Here is a 16,533-nt window from a genome sequence, read left to right as displayed (position 1 = left end):
CCCAATTCCTCCCAGTATCAGAGTCTCTTCCAATGAGTCAACTCTTTGCATGAGGTGGCCAAAGTACTGGAGTTTCACCTTTAGCATCATTCCTTCCAAAGAACACCCAGGACTGGTCTCCTTTAGGATGGACTGGTTGGATCTCCTTGCAGTCCAAGGGACTCTCAAGAGTCTTCTCCAACACCACAGTGCAAAAGTATCAATTCTTTGGCACTCAGCTTTCTTCACAGTCCAACTCTCACATCCATACATGACTACTGGAAAAACCACAGCCTTGACTAGATGGACCTTTGTTGACAAAGTAATGTCTCTGCTTTTGAATATGGTATCTAGGTTGGTCATAAGTTTCCTTCCAAGGAGTATCTTTTAATTTCATGGCAATCACCATCTGCAGTGATTTTGGAGCCCTGACACTGTTAGATTGGTGTTAGACCTTCATAATTGGAGGTAACTTGGTGATATATGAGACTGAGAAGTTCAAAGGGCAGTTAGAGTGCTTAGTATATAACACGGGTGAAAACTGAGTCAAACTGCAGGAGGGCTCAAGAACGTGAGGACTGGAATCTCACTCACTAAACAAAATTATTAAATAATAACAGAATTTCTATCTGGGTCATTTTGTGAGTTAAAATTATCTTGGTCATCTAATATTAATTAAGCTTTCTTAATCTTGGAAGTACAAGGAGTGTGCAGGGCATCTTCTGGGTTTAATATTCCTGTTACTACATGAAGCATGGATAGCATTTGCTGTTAGTTGCTAAGTTGTGTTTGACTCTTTGTAACCACATGGAATGTAGCCCACCAGGCTCCTCTGTTCATGGAATTTCCCAGGCAAGAATACTGGAGTAGGTTGCCACTTCCTTTTCCAGGGGTCCTCTTCTGGACCCAGGGATCAAACAAGTGTCTCCTGCATTGGCATGCAGGTTTGTTTTTTTTTTTTAACCACTGAGCCACCAGGTATCATGCGTCCATTTCTTTGTGAAGTACACTACTAAAAATAAGATAAATATTCCAAGAGGCTTTTTTGTTTTCCTTCTTGGATACAACATTTTAAATAAAGATGTCTCTGATTCATGAGGATTTACATTTTAGTCACTGGTATATAACAAAACTGATGACCACATTGACTCTTTCTGCCAGAATTCAGCCCTCTAATCCAGACCAAAGTTATTCTTCTGTGTGTGGTGTGTTTAGATCTAGAAAATGAAAAATTTAATTCACAAGCATTTATGGTTATCATTAAAATTCTCTCTCTTTTTTTCTCCTTAATATTACCAGCAGGGCCTCTTCTCTCATATGTCTTTTTACATAGCTAAACTACAGGCATTTCGAATTGTAACCCTGATTAAAATAAAAAAAGAAAAGAAAAGGTTTATAGGGAAATCACCACATAATCACAGTTTTAAGCAAGGAAGGAAACTAGGGGTTGTGGTGACTTTTCAGTCTCTACACAGATGCGTGCAATATGTATGTAGAGTAGTGGATACAATCCTGCGCATAAAACACAAGTAATACAGACAAATATAAACGATGCTTCAGAGTAGAGTCTCTCATTGCAGTTTAATCTTTCTTGCATCTTTCTCTTTTTTTCTCACTTCTGTTTCAAAGTTATTTTTTAGAATAAAAACAAAGAAGATTGATGCATATAAGGCTCAAAAACAGTGACAAGAGGAGGAGTAGTAGAAGGCAAACTTTGAATCTCAAGGACCTTGTCCTAATGGAGACTAATAGGCCTTGTCAGCCCACAGTCTAGCAGACTGAAGTAGGCTGAGTCATGACCCCAGAGATATCTATGTTCTTATCACTGAAACCTGTGAACATGTGACCTGACCTGGTAAAAGGGACTTTGCAGAGGGGATTCAGTTAACTCTCTTGAGACATGGCGATTACCTGGGTTATCACAGTAAGCCTGATGTAATCATGATGGTATAAGAGGGTGGCAGGAGGATTAGAATCAGACAGAGAGGGTATAAGGACAAAATCCAAAGTTGGAATGAAGTGCTTTGAAGCTGGAGAAAGGGGCCATTAGCCAAGGAAGCCAGGAGCCTCTAGAAGCTGGAAGAGGCAAGGTGACAGCCTCCCCTAGAGCTTCGAGAAGGAATGAAGACCTGATTTTAAAATCAACACCTTGATTTTAGCCAGTAGGAACTGATTTCAGACTTCTCACCTCCCAAGCTGTAAGATAATAAATTCATGGTGTTTTAAGCCATTGAGTGTGTGGTAATTTGTTATAGCAGGAGTAGGAGCCACACACAGATGAACAACTCTGGGCAAGGTGACAAATCCTGACTTTTACCTAAATTGCTGCTGTTGCTAAGCTGCTGCTAAGTCGCTTCAGTTGTGTCCGACTCTGTGTGACCCCACAGATGGCAGCCCACCAGGCTCCCCCGTCCCTGGGATTCTCCAGGCAGGAACACTGGAGTGGGTTGCCATTTCTTTCTCCAATGCATGAAAGGGAAAAGTGAAAGTGAAGTCGCTCAGTCGTGTCTGATAGTAGCGACCCCATGGACTGCAGCCCACCAGGCTCCTCTGTCCATGGGATTTTCCAGGCAAGAGTACTGGAGTGGGATGCAATTGCCTTCTCCGAAAGTGCTGTTAGTAGGGGTGATATCAGATTTCCTCACAGTTTAATACTTTAGAGCAAATAGCAAGGACGTTCTGGGAAGGATGCACTGCACAGTGGAAAAGAGAATGGGTTTTGAAGCACAGAGACTTTTTTTTCCATTTACTGACTGTGTGAGCTGGGGTGAGCACAGCTTCTCTGAGCCTTGTTTCCTCAAAGGGTTGCTATAGGGATTAAAAGAGAAAATGAAGGACTTCCCTAGGACTCCAGTGGTTTAGAGTCTGCCTGCCAATGCGGAGTGGAGAAGGCAATGGCACCCTACTCCAGTACTCCTGTCTGGAAAATCCCATGGAGGGAGGAGCCTGGTAGGCTGCAGTCCATGGGGTCGCGAAAAGTCAGACATGGCTGAGTGAGTTCCCTTTCACTTTTCACTTTCATGCACTGGAGAAGGAAATGGCAACCCACTCCAGTGTTCTTGCCTGGAGAATCCCAGCGACAGAGGAGCCCGGTGGGTTGCTATCTATGGGGTTGCACAGAGTCGGCCACAACTGAAGTGACTTAGCAGCAGCAGCAGCCAATGCAGGGGGGACACGGGTTCCATCCCCAAACCAGGAAGATTTCACATGCCGCAGGGGCAATTGAGCCCACGTGCTACAACTGCTAAAGCCAGTGCTCTAGAGCCTGTGAGCCGCAACCAGAGAAAGCAGCGCAATGAGAGGACTGTGCACCACAGCTAGAGAGTAGCCCCTATTCGTTGCAACTGGAGAAAGCCTGCGTGCAGCAATGGAGACTCAGCACAGCCAAAAATAAATAAACAAAAAAGTTAAAAGAGAAAATGAAGCTCAGTAGAATGAACTCTACTACATGAAATCTGAATTCACATTCATCTCACAGTGCTTCAGTTTCCGCATCTGTAAAATGGGCATCATAGTAGTAACTATCCCATTAAGGCTACTGAGGATTACATGAGTTGACTATAAAATTAAGTGGCTTGATACTGCACTTGATACATAGTAAGTGCTGCTCTTATTAGAATAAGAAGAAGCTTCCAAAATGGACCACGTGCTCAATAAATGAACAGACACACCTGCCATGTACTTTTCTGCATCCTTCTCTATGCTTCACCTGCCCAAGTACTGCGCGATCTCACTGTTAAATGAGCAGCACTGACCTTGAATGGCATGTGGCTGCAGAGCAGGAGGACAGGAGAGGAGTCCTGGTGGGAGAGGTGGGATTCCTGAGGGCTCTGATAGGTAGACAGGTGGAAAACTGCGGGTAGGCCCAGAGAAGTGTGGGCAGAAGGAATGTACAAGCAGGGATGGGAGAACCAGAGTTAGGGATGTAAAGGGGCAGACATGTAGAGGAATGATGGCCTGACTAAGGCACTTGGCTTTATTATACGACCATGGAGAGTCAAAGAAAAAAATCCTCGCAGAAGACTGTCATGATTAAGGTGTCTCACACTTACTCATGCATGTATGTCAAAGGTTCTCAATCATGGTGGTATAACATGCCAGTTTTGAAAATGATCTCTCATGAGGTATATAAAAAATAATTAATACACATAGATGGATCCAGAGGTTATCATATTAAGTGAAGAAAGTTAAAGAAAGATAAATATCATATGATATCACTAACATATGGAATCCCAAAAGTGATACAGATGAACTTATTTACAAAACTGAGAAATAGCCTCAGACATAGAAAGCAAATTTATGGTTACTGAAGTAGATGGCAGGGTTTACAGGAGAGATAAACTAGGACTTTGAGATTAGCAGATACATACACAAGGACCTATGGTATAGCACGTGGGACTATATTCAATACCTTTTTAACATATAATGGAAAAGAATCTGAAAAAAACATAAAACTGAATCACTCTGCTGTACGCCAGAAACTAATGCAGTGTTGTAAATTAACTATATTTCAATAAAAAAATTAGAAGTATTATATATAGTCAACATGAAAGATGAGGAGGAGGAGAAGCAGCAGCAGGAGTGTGGGTGCATGTTTAATCAATTATTAAGGATTTGGGAGACTAATGCACGAAATGTGTACGTGTTTCAAAAGTGAAAGTGTTAGTCGCTCAGTCATGCCCAATTCTTTGCGACTTCATGGACTGGGGCCCAAGTTAACCGTAAAATCTCACCAAGCCATTATAGCTAAATTGATAAATATTGAGTCCTTCACATAAGACCAAAGATGAAAACCAAGAGATGCAGTAGGGACTAAGAGGTAGAAATGAAATAAAGATGGCACCCTAAAAACCAAAGCTAGAATTAGAAATTAGATTTGTGCTTCATTTCGGCTTAACTACTTCTAAATTAAAATGTTAGCATAAATCCTTGGACTTCTCAGACCTGTAGAATGTGTAAATATTGGCTACATATTACTTGTTAGTAAATGCTCTATGAAGGACAAAAGAGGTTGCATTCCTAGTTGGTAAATGACAACTTATATAATTTGTGTTTTTTCCTCCTCCGAAAGAGAAGCATGTGTAATATGCATGAGGTCAGTGGTAGCCCAATATTCAAAGAGCAAGGAGGGGGACTTTCTCCCCTCAGACAGGCCAGCGTTCATCAGGATGTTATCTGTCTTCCTTTAAATGAAGCATTGGATCTACCCTCTCCTTTTCTTTTGTAAGAAAAAAACTGTACGTTGGCTGTTGAAGGATGAAAGACCTCAGCCCTCTCTCCTGGTGCATCCAGGCAGCTGAATGGAAAAGACATTTCTGTGCACTACAGGTCCCCTGTCCCAGCAAGGGTTACCAAGGGACCAGGCAAATGGATGACCAATAGCTGATATCTCAACTAAGTGGTGTCCTAGGACAACTACTAATTAGACTGGAGATGCTTAAATTATTCCTAACTTATTCCATAAGCAGAAACAATGACTTCCTTTCTCCTACTAAGTGGTCAGTGGTAGCTGATTTTGCCTAATAAACTAAAGATGTAAGATTCTAGGAAATAATATAAGAAGAATAGCCCATTGTTTTCTCTAGGTTCAGAGAGATTCCTCAAAGTACCAAGGATTCCTATGCACCAAGTATTTAACAGGAATCTTTCTGTGGAAGGTAGAATCCCTCGTGGCTTTCACTTTCTATGCTATTTATTTATTATGTTTGAATATTTTTCACAATGATTATGTATTGGGTTTGAAACAAGATCTTTCTAAAGCTTCTGATAAAGTATAGTCAGTGGTTCATTGACTAAACTTCAAAGAGTTCTTTACTATTACTTCCTTGATCTGAAAAGTGGATTTAAATCCAACTTATCTCAAAGGCTTCTCTCTAATGAAATGAAATAGAAAATGCTTTCAAAATAAATACATATCTTAACAGGCCCAAGGTCGATGGACAATGGAAGAATAATTGACTCTTTAGAAATCCACTGATTTAATAGGACCACTGGGCATGGGGGCGGTAATGTTGGTAATAGAGCAAAAAAGACCATGTATATGGATGTGCTGTAAAAACTGAAAGAACAGCATAGGTCCCTGCCATTACTCAGCAGCATGTGCAACTACTGAAAAAGGCTGGTGCTTCACTGACTTTCATCATCAATATCATGACCTACAATCATGAAACAAACCCATCAGTGGGATATAAAGTAAAAAACATTTCAGGGTTTGTGGGTGGTACTATTGATCTGTTCATTCATTATATCATTCAATAAACATTTTACCCAGAACTTATTAGGTACTTAATGGCAACACAAACTAAAAATACAGGGAATTAGTTTCAACAGTAGAGGCTGATTTAGGCTGATTCCTCATCTTTTCTTAGCATGACCACAAGTTAGTGGTGCAGTACGGAGCTGGAGTATAGTTAAAGGTAAAAGTATAAACGCACCAGAAATCGGGAGACCTGGGTTCTGGATTAGGCTTTGTGATTTTGGGCAAAACTATATCTTGGTCACAGTTACATCATCCATAAAACAAGGGGGCTTCTATGTAATTCCTTAAGGGCCTTTTCTGCCACAGTGGTTTCCAACAATGGGGTATCGTGGAAAGGATCACACAAAACTGAGTTGATGTCCACTCCTAGGTTTGCTAGCTCTGTGAGCCTCAGTTTCCTCAAAACAAAAATGAAGACAATAAAATCTACTTTTCACTGGACTGTTATGAGGATTAGCTTCAATTAGGTGTATAATAATATATATTTCTTAACAGAACAATAGTACACAAAGTGTTCAAAGGACACAAAATTCTCTTGATTTCCACTGACACAGTAGCATGGAAGTTATGAACTTAATCATACACATTTAGGTTCGAAAAGCATATATATCCCAGCAGACATGGGCGGTATAGCGTCCATATCTGCTTCTAGATGCTTTACACCTAGTCTTTTGCTCACTTATTACTATTTGATTCTGTGAGAACTTTACCGGGAAGGGGAAGGAGGAAGGAAGGGGCCCCGTCCATTGGTTTGAAGAAGCACAGGGGATGCGTGGAAATGGCAGCTCCTTGTCTCAGGACCAAGGCTGCCTTCTCTCTCCTTCTCAGTCTGATGCCTGCATCATTTACCATTCTAACTGGGCCACTTCTGAGAGTAAAAACTGTTTCAGTAAAACTGGGATGTATGTCTCCCTTCCTTTTCAGGCTTACTTTCTATAACCTTTTTTTGTCACTTGAAAACTATGAGGGATATTCTAATAGGAAGGCAATTGCACAGTAAGATTTTATCCAAGTAATCAATCTAAAATCTTGTGTTTTTTTCATAAGGTGTGAGTAAAATTGCAGTTTGCCTTCCATCTCTTATTGCTGATGACCCTTCAGCTCTCCCATCTTCCACCTTCTCTCCCTCCTGCAGTCAGTAATTCTTCTTGCCCGTTCACTTGATGCTGGCCCCTGGATATCAGCTGTTGTACTGTACTTTTCAAGGTACTGCACTGTAAGATTAAAAGTGTTTTCTTTAAAAAAAGTCTTACGTTTTTTAAAGGCATACAAAAAAAGGTGCTTAACTTTAGTTTGATAAATATATATTAATTTTAGATAGGATATGAGGATAAAATAATTGTTTTTATTATTATAATAAATGCTTTAGAGTGGGGTCAGCCAACTGTTCTGTAAAGAGGTAGAGTAGATGTTTTAGCTTTTGTGGACCATATAGTTTCTGTCACAACCAAGCAGTTATGCCCGTATAATGCAAGAGTATGGCTATGTTCCAAAAAAACTGTGTTTACAATAATTGGTCATGAACTGGGTTTGGTTTTGGGCAGCAGTTTGCCAACCCTTGCTTTAAAATGATAGTTCCCCATGGATCAGGAAAATTTTAAAAGTCTGGAATTGACTTGATTTCTAACATCCTATTTTGCTAAGGAATTATGTTAAAAAAGAAAAGAAAAGAAAAGCCATTGCCTGGTATCTTTATCTCTTAGAATTTTAAACAGAAAAAAAACTAGAAAGAGCAAACATTTAGACCAGTTAGCTTTATGGAAAGTTACCCACCACACAGTCCTTATTTAAAATTTCTTTCCTTAGCTCAGTGAAAACTTTGTCAGAAATATCTTCAGGTTAAGAGATGGGTCATTTGAGTTGCTTTTGGAGATCACTGTGGGTGGTAGAATAGAATGAGCTTACTATTTGTAATGAAAAGATCTGAATTTGAATAAGGTTGTGGGAGTACTGGGAAGCTCCAGTGGCTCAAGAGTTAAAGAATCCGCCTGCCAGTGCAGGAGATGCAGAAGGCGAGGGTTCAGTCCCTGGGTTGGGAAGATCCCCTGGAGAAGGGAATGGCTACCCACTCCAGTATTCATGCCTGGAGAATTCCATGGACAGAGGAGCCTGCTGGGCTACAGTCCACAGGGTCACAAAGAGTCAGACACGCCTGAGCAGATCTTGAACATTCCTTTAACGGGACAACACTCAGACAACACAGTCCCCTGTCCTGAGCTACTGCTGCAAACAAACTTCGATATTGTGTTAACCTTAGAACTCACCGGCTGCCACTGTGCAGGGTACCAGGCTGGGGGGCAGTTGAAGCGGTTACAAGCTTGCACCGTGGTGGGCTTGGGCTGGCGACACAGCTCATCAGCCAGGATTACTGTTTCATTTATCTCTCTGGAAAGCAGGTGGGAGCAGAAGACATCTCTGGTCTGCAGCCCAACCCCACAGGTGAGACTGCAAGGACTCCACTTGCCAATTTCCCATCTGTGAAGAAATCAGAGGAAGAGAATACCCTGAGAACCCGTGTACAGAACGGCTCCCTTGCTGCAAGTGTTATCCTAATGGAGTAAAAACACCTATGTGGGTATTTGCGAAGGTCCAGCCCAAGCTTGGCTAGGAATTCTATCCCAAGACTAGAAGTCATCTTTTCTCTTCATGTTCAAGAATCTGTTTAAACAAAGAGGGTGATAAAATGAAACATCCAATTTTTACCACAAAATCACCAGAAATGGTCACAATCATGTCTATTTTGATGGAAGTATTAGTTGCTCACTTGTGCCTGACTCTTTGTGACCCCATGGACTAGAGCCTGCCATGCCCCTCTGTTTATGGAATTCTCCATGCAAGAATACTGGAGTGGGTAGCCATTCCCTTCTCCAGGGGATATTCCCGACCCAGGGATTGAACCCAGGTCTCCTGCATTGCAGATAGATTCTTTACCATCTGAGCCATCAGGGAATCCCTATCTTTTTTTCACTTTCTATGTCTGTTTTGATGAAACATATAAGCTTCATCAAAATAAGAGGGTATGTTAGAGAGGATGTAAGTTGTGCATATAAAGGCTTTGGATACCATATAGTGAATAGCACGTCTAGAAGAAGGTTTTCTGCTTCTCTCTCTAGCCTCCATTCTTAGCAAGACTGAAACATTCATGTTTATTTTTCTTTGGCTTCGAAATGAAAGGTTGCCGGTTCCAATTTCCTTCAAGCTGCCATCATAGCATAGAAATGTCCCTGTCTTACGTATAAATATCATCACTGTCTGGGACTGGAGAATGTAACAAAAGTGAAAGTCACAAAATAGATCACCCTTCTCGAGGAGGAATAAGTGGAGAGGATGGCTTATTATCTGGAAGAGGAAGTCAAACACAGAGATGAGTTAAGTGCATAAAGTGGCCATTCCAAATGGCCAAGTCTTGACAAGTACGTTTATAGTGAGCTAAGGGCCTAAAGAAACAATTTCCCTGTTGATGCAGCTTCCAAAATGGGAATATCAAACAAACAAACAAACAAACAAAAACCAAACAAAAAACCAACAACAACTGAGTTTCTTGGGTTTGGAGTGAGAAGTGTTCTTTAATGATCAGTTTTAGAAAGTTCTGTTTACAAAGTGAGACACAAAGATACTACAGGAGCCAGCCAAGAAAAGCATGGCAAGGTGACCCTTCAGTAGCCAGGACTGCCGAACTTTTGTAGCAGCCCTGAAAACTGGTTCAAAAGTCTCTGACTTTACGGACCTAGAGTCTGTCATACAAAGTGAAGTAAGCCAGAAAGAGAAAACCAAATATTTTACACTAAATGCATACACATGGAATCCAGAAAAATGGTACAGATGAATCTATTTGCAAGGCAGAAAGAGAGACATGGATATAGAGAACAAATGTAGAGACACTAAATGGGGAAGGGGAGAGGGGGATGAACTTGGAGATTGGGATTGACATATACTAGTATGTATAAAACAGGTAACTAATGAGGACCTACTATATACCATAGGGAACTCTACCTAATGCTCTGTGGTAACCTAAATGGGGAAGGACATCCAAAATAGAGGAGATATATGTATACATATAGCTGGTTCACTTTGCTGTATAGCAGAAACTAACACAACATTGTAAAGCAACTTTACTCCAATTAAAAAAAAAAAAACAAAAAGCCACTGGCTTTAATGTTTCTCACCAGACTGTAAAGCTGAATGGAGCTCTCTCAATCCTTTCCAGGTACTCTGTTAGGGTAATTACCTTTCCAATTCCTATTTCCACAACTTCCTTTCCTACCCTGGATTCAAGCCATATCAGTAATGAAGTCCTTTCTTGTTCTCAGTTCATGTCCCCTGGTTTTCTAGCTCTATCTTTACTCAAGTGATTACTCCTAATCTGTAATACTTCTGGTCTTTTCCTTGCCCCTCAAAATTTTTTCCATTTCCATATATCCAAATATAATCCCTATTTAGTTGTAAATAAATTGTATCCATATTTGTTCCAGATACTAAATATTTTCTCAGTAGTATTACAGTTATTCTGCCTGTCAAGGGCCCTATGAGAATATATACCTGTAGAAGGCAAGGTCTGTGTCTGAGTCAGTTCTGTGTCTCTCACAGGGTTCATCATAGCTACTTCTAAACAGTTAATGTATATGGTTACTACCTTTTAAAATAAATGAGCAAATGGAAGGGATCTACCACCATAGTAGGCACTTTATATACATTATCTCATTTAATTACTTCCAGAACACTATGAGGTAGGCTGTATTGATCTTCCCTATTTTAAAGTTGAAGGAATCTGAGAATCTAAGAGGTTGCTTGCCCAAATACCCATAATTAGTAAGTAGTGAACCCAGGATTCAAACTTGGGTGTGTCTGGCTCTGAAGCCTTTGTACCTTCTATGATGCCATCTTATTTTCAGGAAATACCTTGAAAACTGCCCTATAAATATTCACAGAATTTTAAATGAATAGAAGAGGAGAGGCTGAGTTGAATATATTCTTGTATGAATGTCTGTAAACTTATTTTTAGATCCCCAGCTTGGGTAAATTCCAAGCTTTTAAATATTAAAGGGCTACTGGTTTAAAAAATATGTCCACACAATCTTTGCCTCTTCCCCATTCTAAAGATGGAGTCTTGAGTATGGGCTGGACTTACTGGCTCACTTGTAAGGAATACAGTGAGGCAGAAGGGATGCTTTGTGACTTCCAAGGCTAAATTAGAAAAAGGATATTGCTTCTACATGGCTGTCTCTCTTTGACTGCTCACTCTGGGGGAAGCCAGCCAGCATGTCATGAGGACCCCGAGCAAATGTGGATAAAAGTCCACATGCAAAGGAAATCGGGCTGCTCACCAACAGTCAGGATCAACCTGCCAGTGATAGGGGTGAGCTGCCTTGAAAGCAGTCCTGCTTGACTAGGTCCAGCCTTCAGATGATTCCAAATTCCTGAGATCCTGAGCCTGAACCACCTTTCCAAGCTGCTCCCAAATTTCTCACTCATTTAATTGCAAGAGGTAATAAATGTTTATTTTTGTTGTGAGCTCCTAGGTTTGGGGAAAATTCATTGTGGAACAATAGACAACTAATTCTGTATCTCAAAGCACATGTTGTACACTTGAAATATATATAATTGGGCGTCCCATGTGGCACAAATGGTAAAGAACCCGCCTGCCAATGCAGGAGACATAAGAGACATGGGTTTGATCCCTGGATTGGGAAGATCACCTGGAGAAGAGCATGGCAACCCACTCCAGTATTATTGCCTGGAGAATCCCAAGGACAGAGGAGCCTGGCACAGTCCACAGGGTCGCAAAGAGATGACTGAAGCAACTTAGCATGTGTGCAATACAAATATATATTCTCCCCCCAAAACGTGTGTATGTTCATCAAAAGACATATACAAGAATGTTCAGGGCTTCCCTGGTGGTCCAATGGTTAGGAATCCACCTTGAAATGCAAGGGATACAGGGTTTGATCCCTGGTCCAGGAAGATCCCACATGCCACAGGGCCACTGAGCCTGTGTGCCACAAGTAATGAGCCTGTGCTCGACAGCCTGCGAGCTACGACTCCTGAAGCCAGTGTGCCCTAGAGCCTGTGCTCCACGCCAAGAGACGCCACCTCAATGGGAAGCCCACACACGGTAACTACAGAGTAGGATGCACAGACTGCAAGACTGGGAGCAGCAACGAGACCCAACACAACCAAAAAGAAATGAATGACACTTCTTTTTAAAAAAGTAATGTTTACAGAAGCACTATTCCTCACAGCCCAGATAGAAAACTACCCAAATGCTCATCAACAGGTAAGTGGACAAATAATTAAGATATATTCACATAAAACTTTATAGAACAAGAATAAACTAGAACAACAAGGAACATGACTGAATTTCACAAACATAAAACTGAGTGAACAAAGCCACAACTACAAAAATTCATAGTGTGATTTCATTTACCTAAAATCAAAACCCAAAACTAGTCTACAATGTTAGAAGTGAGGGAGGTGGCTGCCCTTGGTGGGTAGTAACTAGAAACAGGGTATGGTGTGGGGAGGGGGAGGGTTTCTGGGATGTTACCTTAATCTGGGTGCTGGACGTGCACCCGCTTTGTGAAAATCACCAGGCCATACGTGCGGAATGTGTGCACTTTTCTTTGCATTTGTTATGCTTCAAAAAAGGATATTCTTCATCCTCCAGCCAACCACTTTCAAGAGAAATAAAATGCTGTGGGTGTAAAATACAACCACCACCCCCAATGCTGATGGCCACTCTATGCATGTCTCATAAAGGAGCTGCCTACACAGTGAGCACTGTTCCAAGGTTAAATTTTGTTCTAATACAGTCTCCACACTGCTGGCTGCCCCACTCCTGCCCTCACCTCTGGCAGAAAATCAGTCACTGGGAGCTTGAAGCAGAGGCATCTGGCAGCCATGAGGCCACTTCAACGCTGCTGGAAAAACTCACAAAACAGACGTATCTGCTTACTCGTACATCTTCAAGGAAGGAGGGCAGCAGAAGCTATCTGTGCATTCAGCGGTTTGTTGATTACGGGTCCAAGTATTTTTCATCAATTTAGGCCCAAAGAGGGAAAGCAGAGCAATGACCCTGCTACTCCTCCCCTGCATGGGGGCTTCAGCTGTGAGCGCTGGGTCTCACTGGCTGCCAACAGTTGCCTCGCTGGATTCCGTGCCTTTGGCTGTTTCTGAGGGAGGGACTGTAGGCCCGTGGGAGCCAGCCTGCAGGCAAGCTGTAGCTGGCAGCCTGGGAGACATGGACAAGGCCTTTGCTGGGATTCTGGGTTCTGGCTTCCCATAATTTCAGAGCTGAGGAGGACTGGGGCTCTGGACGTCGGAGGGTGAGGGCATTCACGCTTCTCCCCTCTACTCTGTCTGGTTGACTTTACCTCATCTTTTCATCTTCACTGAAACTGTTACCTCCTCAGGGAGGAAGCCCTCAACTGGGTAAAATTCTCCTCTAGGATATGGTTCCATGTATAGTTCTCTATTTGGAAATTCTCAACACACTTGGTTTTTTTGTTTTACTGTGGAAAGAGCATTCTCTTAGCAAAACTTTAAGTGTGCTATGCACAGTATTGTTGTCTCTAGGTACAGTGTTGTGCAGAAAATCTCACACTCACCTTGCTTAACTGAAACATTACACTTGTTGACTGCAATTCCTATTTCCTCTTCTTCTGAGCTCCTGGCAACCACCATTCCACTCTTTGATTCTATGAATTATTAATTCTATGATTCTATGACTATTTTAGGTACCTTGTATAAGTGGCATCATGGAGTATTTGTCCTTCTGTGACTGGTTTATTTAACTTAGCATAAAGCCTTTAAGGTTCATCCATGTTGTCACATATTGCAGAACTTCTTTCTTTTCTAAGGCTGAATAATATTCGATTTAAAAGTATACATTACATCTTTCATGGTTGTTTAGGCTGTTTTCACATCTTGGAACCAGTTACTGAGAATACTTAGTGCTACAGTGAATATGAGAATACTAGTAGTATTCCTTCTGGAGAAGGCAATGGCACCCCACTCCAGTACTCTTGCCTGGAAAATCCCATGGACACAGGAGCCTGGTGGGCTGCAGTCCATGGGGTCGCTACGAGTCGGACACGACTGAGCGACTTCACTTTCACTTTTCACTTTCATGCATTGGAGAAGGAAATGGCAACCCACTCCAGTGTTCCGGCCTGGAGAATCCCAGGGACGGAGGAGCCTGGTGGGCCGCCGTCTATGGGGTCACACGGAGTCGGACACAACTGAAGCAACTTAGCAGCAGCAGCAGCAGTATTCCTTCAAGGCCCTGATTTCAATTCTTCTGGATAAATGCCCAGAAGTGGGACTGCAGGATCATATGATAGACAGAGTGCCTGATGAACTATGGATGGAGGTTCATGACATTGTACAGGAGACAGGGATCAAGACCATCCCCAAGAAAAAGAAATGCAAAAAAGAAAAATGGCTGTCTGAAGAGGCCTTACAAACAGCTGTGAAAAGAAGAGATGCGAAAAGCAAAGGAGAAAAGGAACGATATACCCATTTGAATGCAGAGTTCCAAAGAATAGCAAGGAGAGATAAGAAAGCCTTCCTCAGCAATCAATGCAAAGAAATAGAGGAAAACAACAGAATGGGAAAGACTAGAGATCTCTTCAAGAAAATGAGAGATACCAAGGGAACATTTCATGCAAAGATGGGCTCAATAAAGGACAGAAATGGTATGGACCTAACAGAAGCAGAAGATTTCAGAAGAGGTGGCAAGAATACACAGAAGAACTGTACAAAAAAGATATTCACAACCCAGATAATCACAATGGTGTGATCACTCACCTAGAGCCAGACATCCTGGACTGTGAAGTCAAGTGGGCCTTAGAAAGCATCACTACGAATGAAGCTAGTGGAGGTGATGGGATTCCAGCTGAGCTATTTCAAATCCTGAAAGATGATGCTGTGAAAGTGCTGCACTCGATATGTCAGCAATTTGGAAAACTCAGCAATGGCCACAGGACTGGAAAAAGTCAGTTTTCATTCCAATCCCAAAGAAAGGTAATGCCAAAGAATGCTCAAACTACCACACAATTGCACTCATCTCACATGCTAGTAAAGTAAAGCTCAAAATTCTCCAAGCCAGGTTTCAGCAATAGGTGAACCGTGAACTTTCAGATGTTCAAGCTGGTTTTAGAAAAGGCAGAGGAACCAGAAATCAAATTGCCAACATCCACTGGATCATGGAAAAAGCAAGAGAGTTCCAGAAAAATGTCTATTTCTGCTTTATTGACTATGTCAAAGCCTTTGACTGTGTGGGTCACAATAAACTGTGGAAAATTCTGAAAGAAATGGGAATACCAGACCACCTGACCTGCCTCTTGAGAAATCTATATGCAGGTCAGGAAGCAACAGTTAGAACTGGACATGGAACAACAGACTGGTTCCAAACAGGAAAAGGAGTATGTCAAGGCTGTATATTGTCACCCTGCTTATTTAACTTGTATGCAGAGTACATCACGAGAAACGCTGGGCTGGAGGAAGCACAAGCTGGAATCAAAATTGCCAGGAGATTATCAATAACCTCAGACATGCAGATGACACCACCCTTACGGCAGAAAGTAAACAGGAACTAAAGAGCCTCTTGATGAAAGTGAAAGAGGAGAGTGGAAAAGTTGGCTTAAAGCTTAACATACAGCAAACTAAGTCATGGCATCCGGTCCCATCACTTCATGGCAAATAGATGGGGAAACAGTGACTGACTTTTTTTTGGGGGGGGGGCGAGCTCCAAAATCACTGTAGATGGTGATTGCAGCCATGAAATTAAAAGATGCTTACTCCTTGGAAGGAAAGTTACGACCAACCTAGACAGCATATTAAAAAGCAGAGACATTACTTTGCCAACAAAGGTCCATCTAGTCAAGGCTATGGTTTTTCCAGTCATGTATGGATGTGAGAGTTGGACTATAAAGAAAGCTGAGTGCAGAAGAATTGATGCTTTGAACTGTGGTGTTGGAGAAGACTCTTAAGAGTCCCTTGGACTGCAAGGAGATCCAACCAGTCCATCCTAAAGGAGATCAGTCCTGGGTGTTCATTGGAAGGACTGATGTTGAAGCTGAAACTTGAGTATTTTTGCCACCTGATGCGGACAGCTGACTCATTTGAAAGACCCTGATGTTGGGAAAGATTGAAGGCAGGAAGAGAAGGTGATGACGGAGGATGAGATGGTTGGATGGCATCACCAACTCAATGGACATGGGTTTGGGTAGACTCCAGCAGTTGGTGATGGATAGGGAGGCCTGGCGTGCTGCAGTTCATGGGATTGCAAAGAGTTG

General features: G+C 41.9%; 1 protein-coding gene across 3 annotated transcripts in view; it reads right to left on the bottom strand.

Annotated features, from left to right (window-relative positions):
* Positions 1-16,533, bottom strand: part of ADAMTSL1 (ADAMTS like 1) — a 1,110,365-nt gene that overhangs the window by 169,941 nt on the left and 923,891 nt on the right. For all 3 annotated transcript variants that reach the window (XM_069576633.1, XM_069576634.1, XM_069576635.1), the window contains one exon: positions 8,503-8,713. In XM_069576633.1, the coding sequence (XP_069432734.1) occupies positions 8,503-8,713 (211 nt within the window). The remainder of the gene's footprint in view (positions 1-8,502; positions 8,714-16,533) is intronic.

This window comes from Ovis canadensis, chromosome 2 (assembly GCF_042477335.2).
Source record: "Ovis canadensis isolate MfBH-ARS-UI-01 breed Bighorn chromosome 2, ARS-UI_OviCan_v2, whole genome shotgun sequence".
Classification (NCBI taxonomy): domain Eukaryota; kingdom Metazoa; phylum Chordata; class Mammalia; order Artiodactyla; family Bovidae; genus Ovis; species Ovis canadensis.
This window is presented reverse-complemented; position numbering and strand designations above follow the sequence as displayed.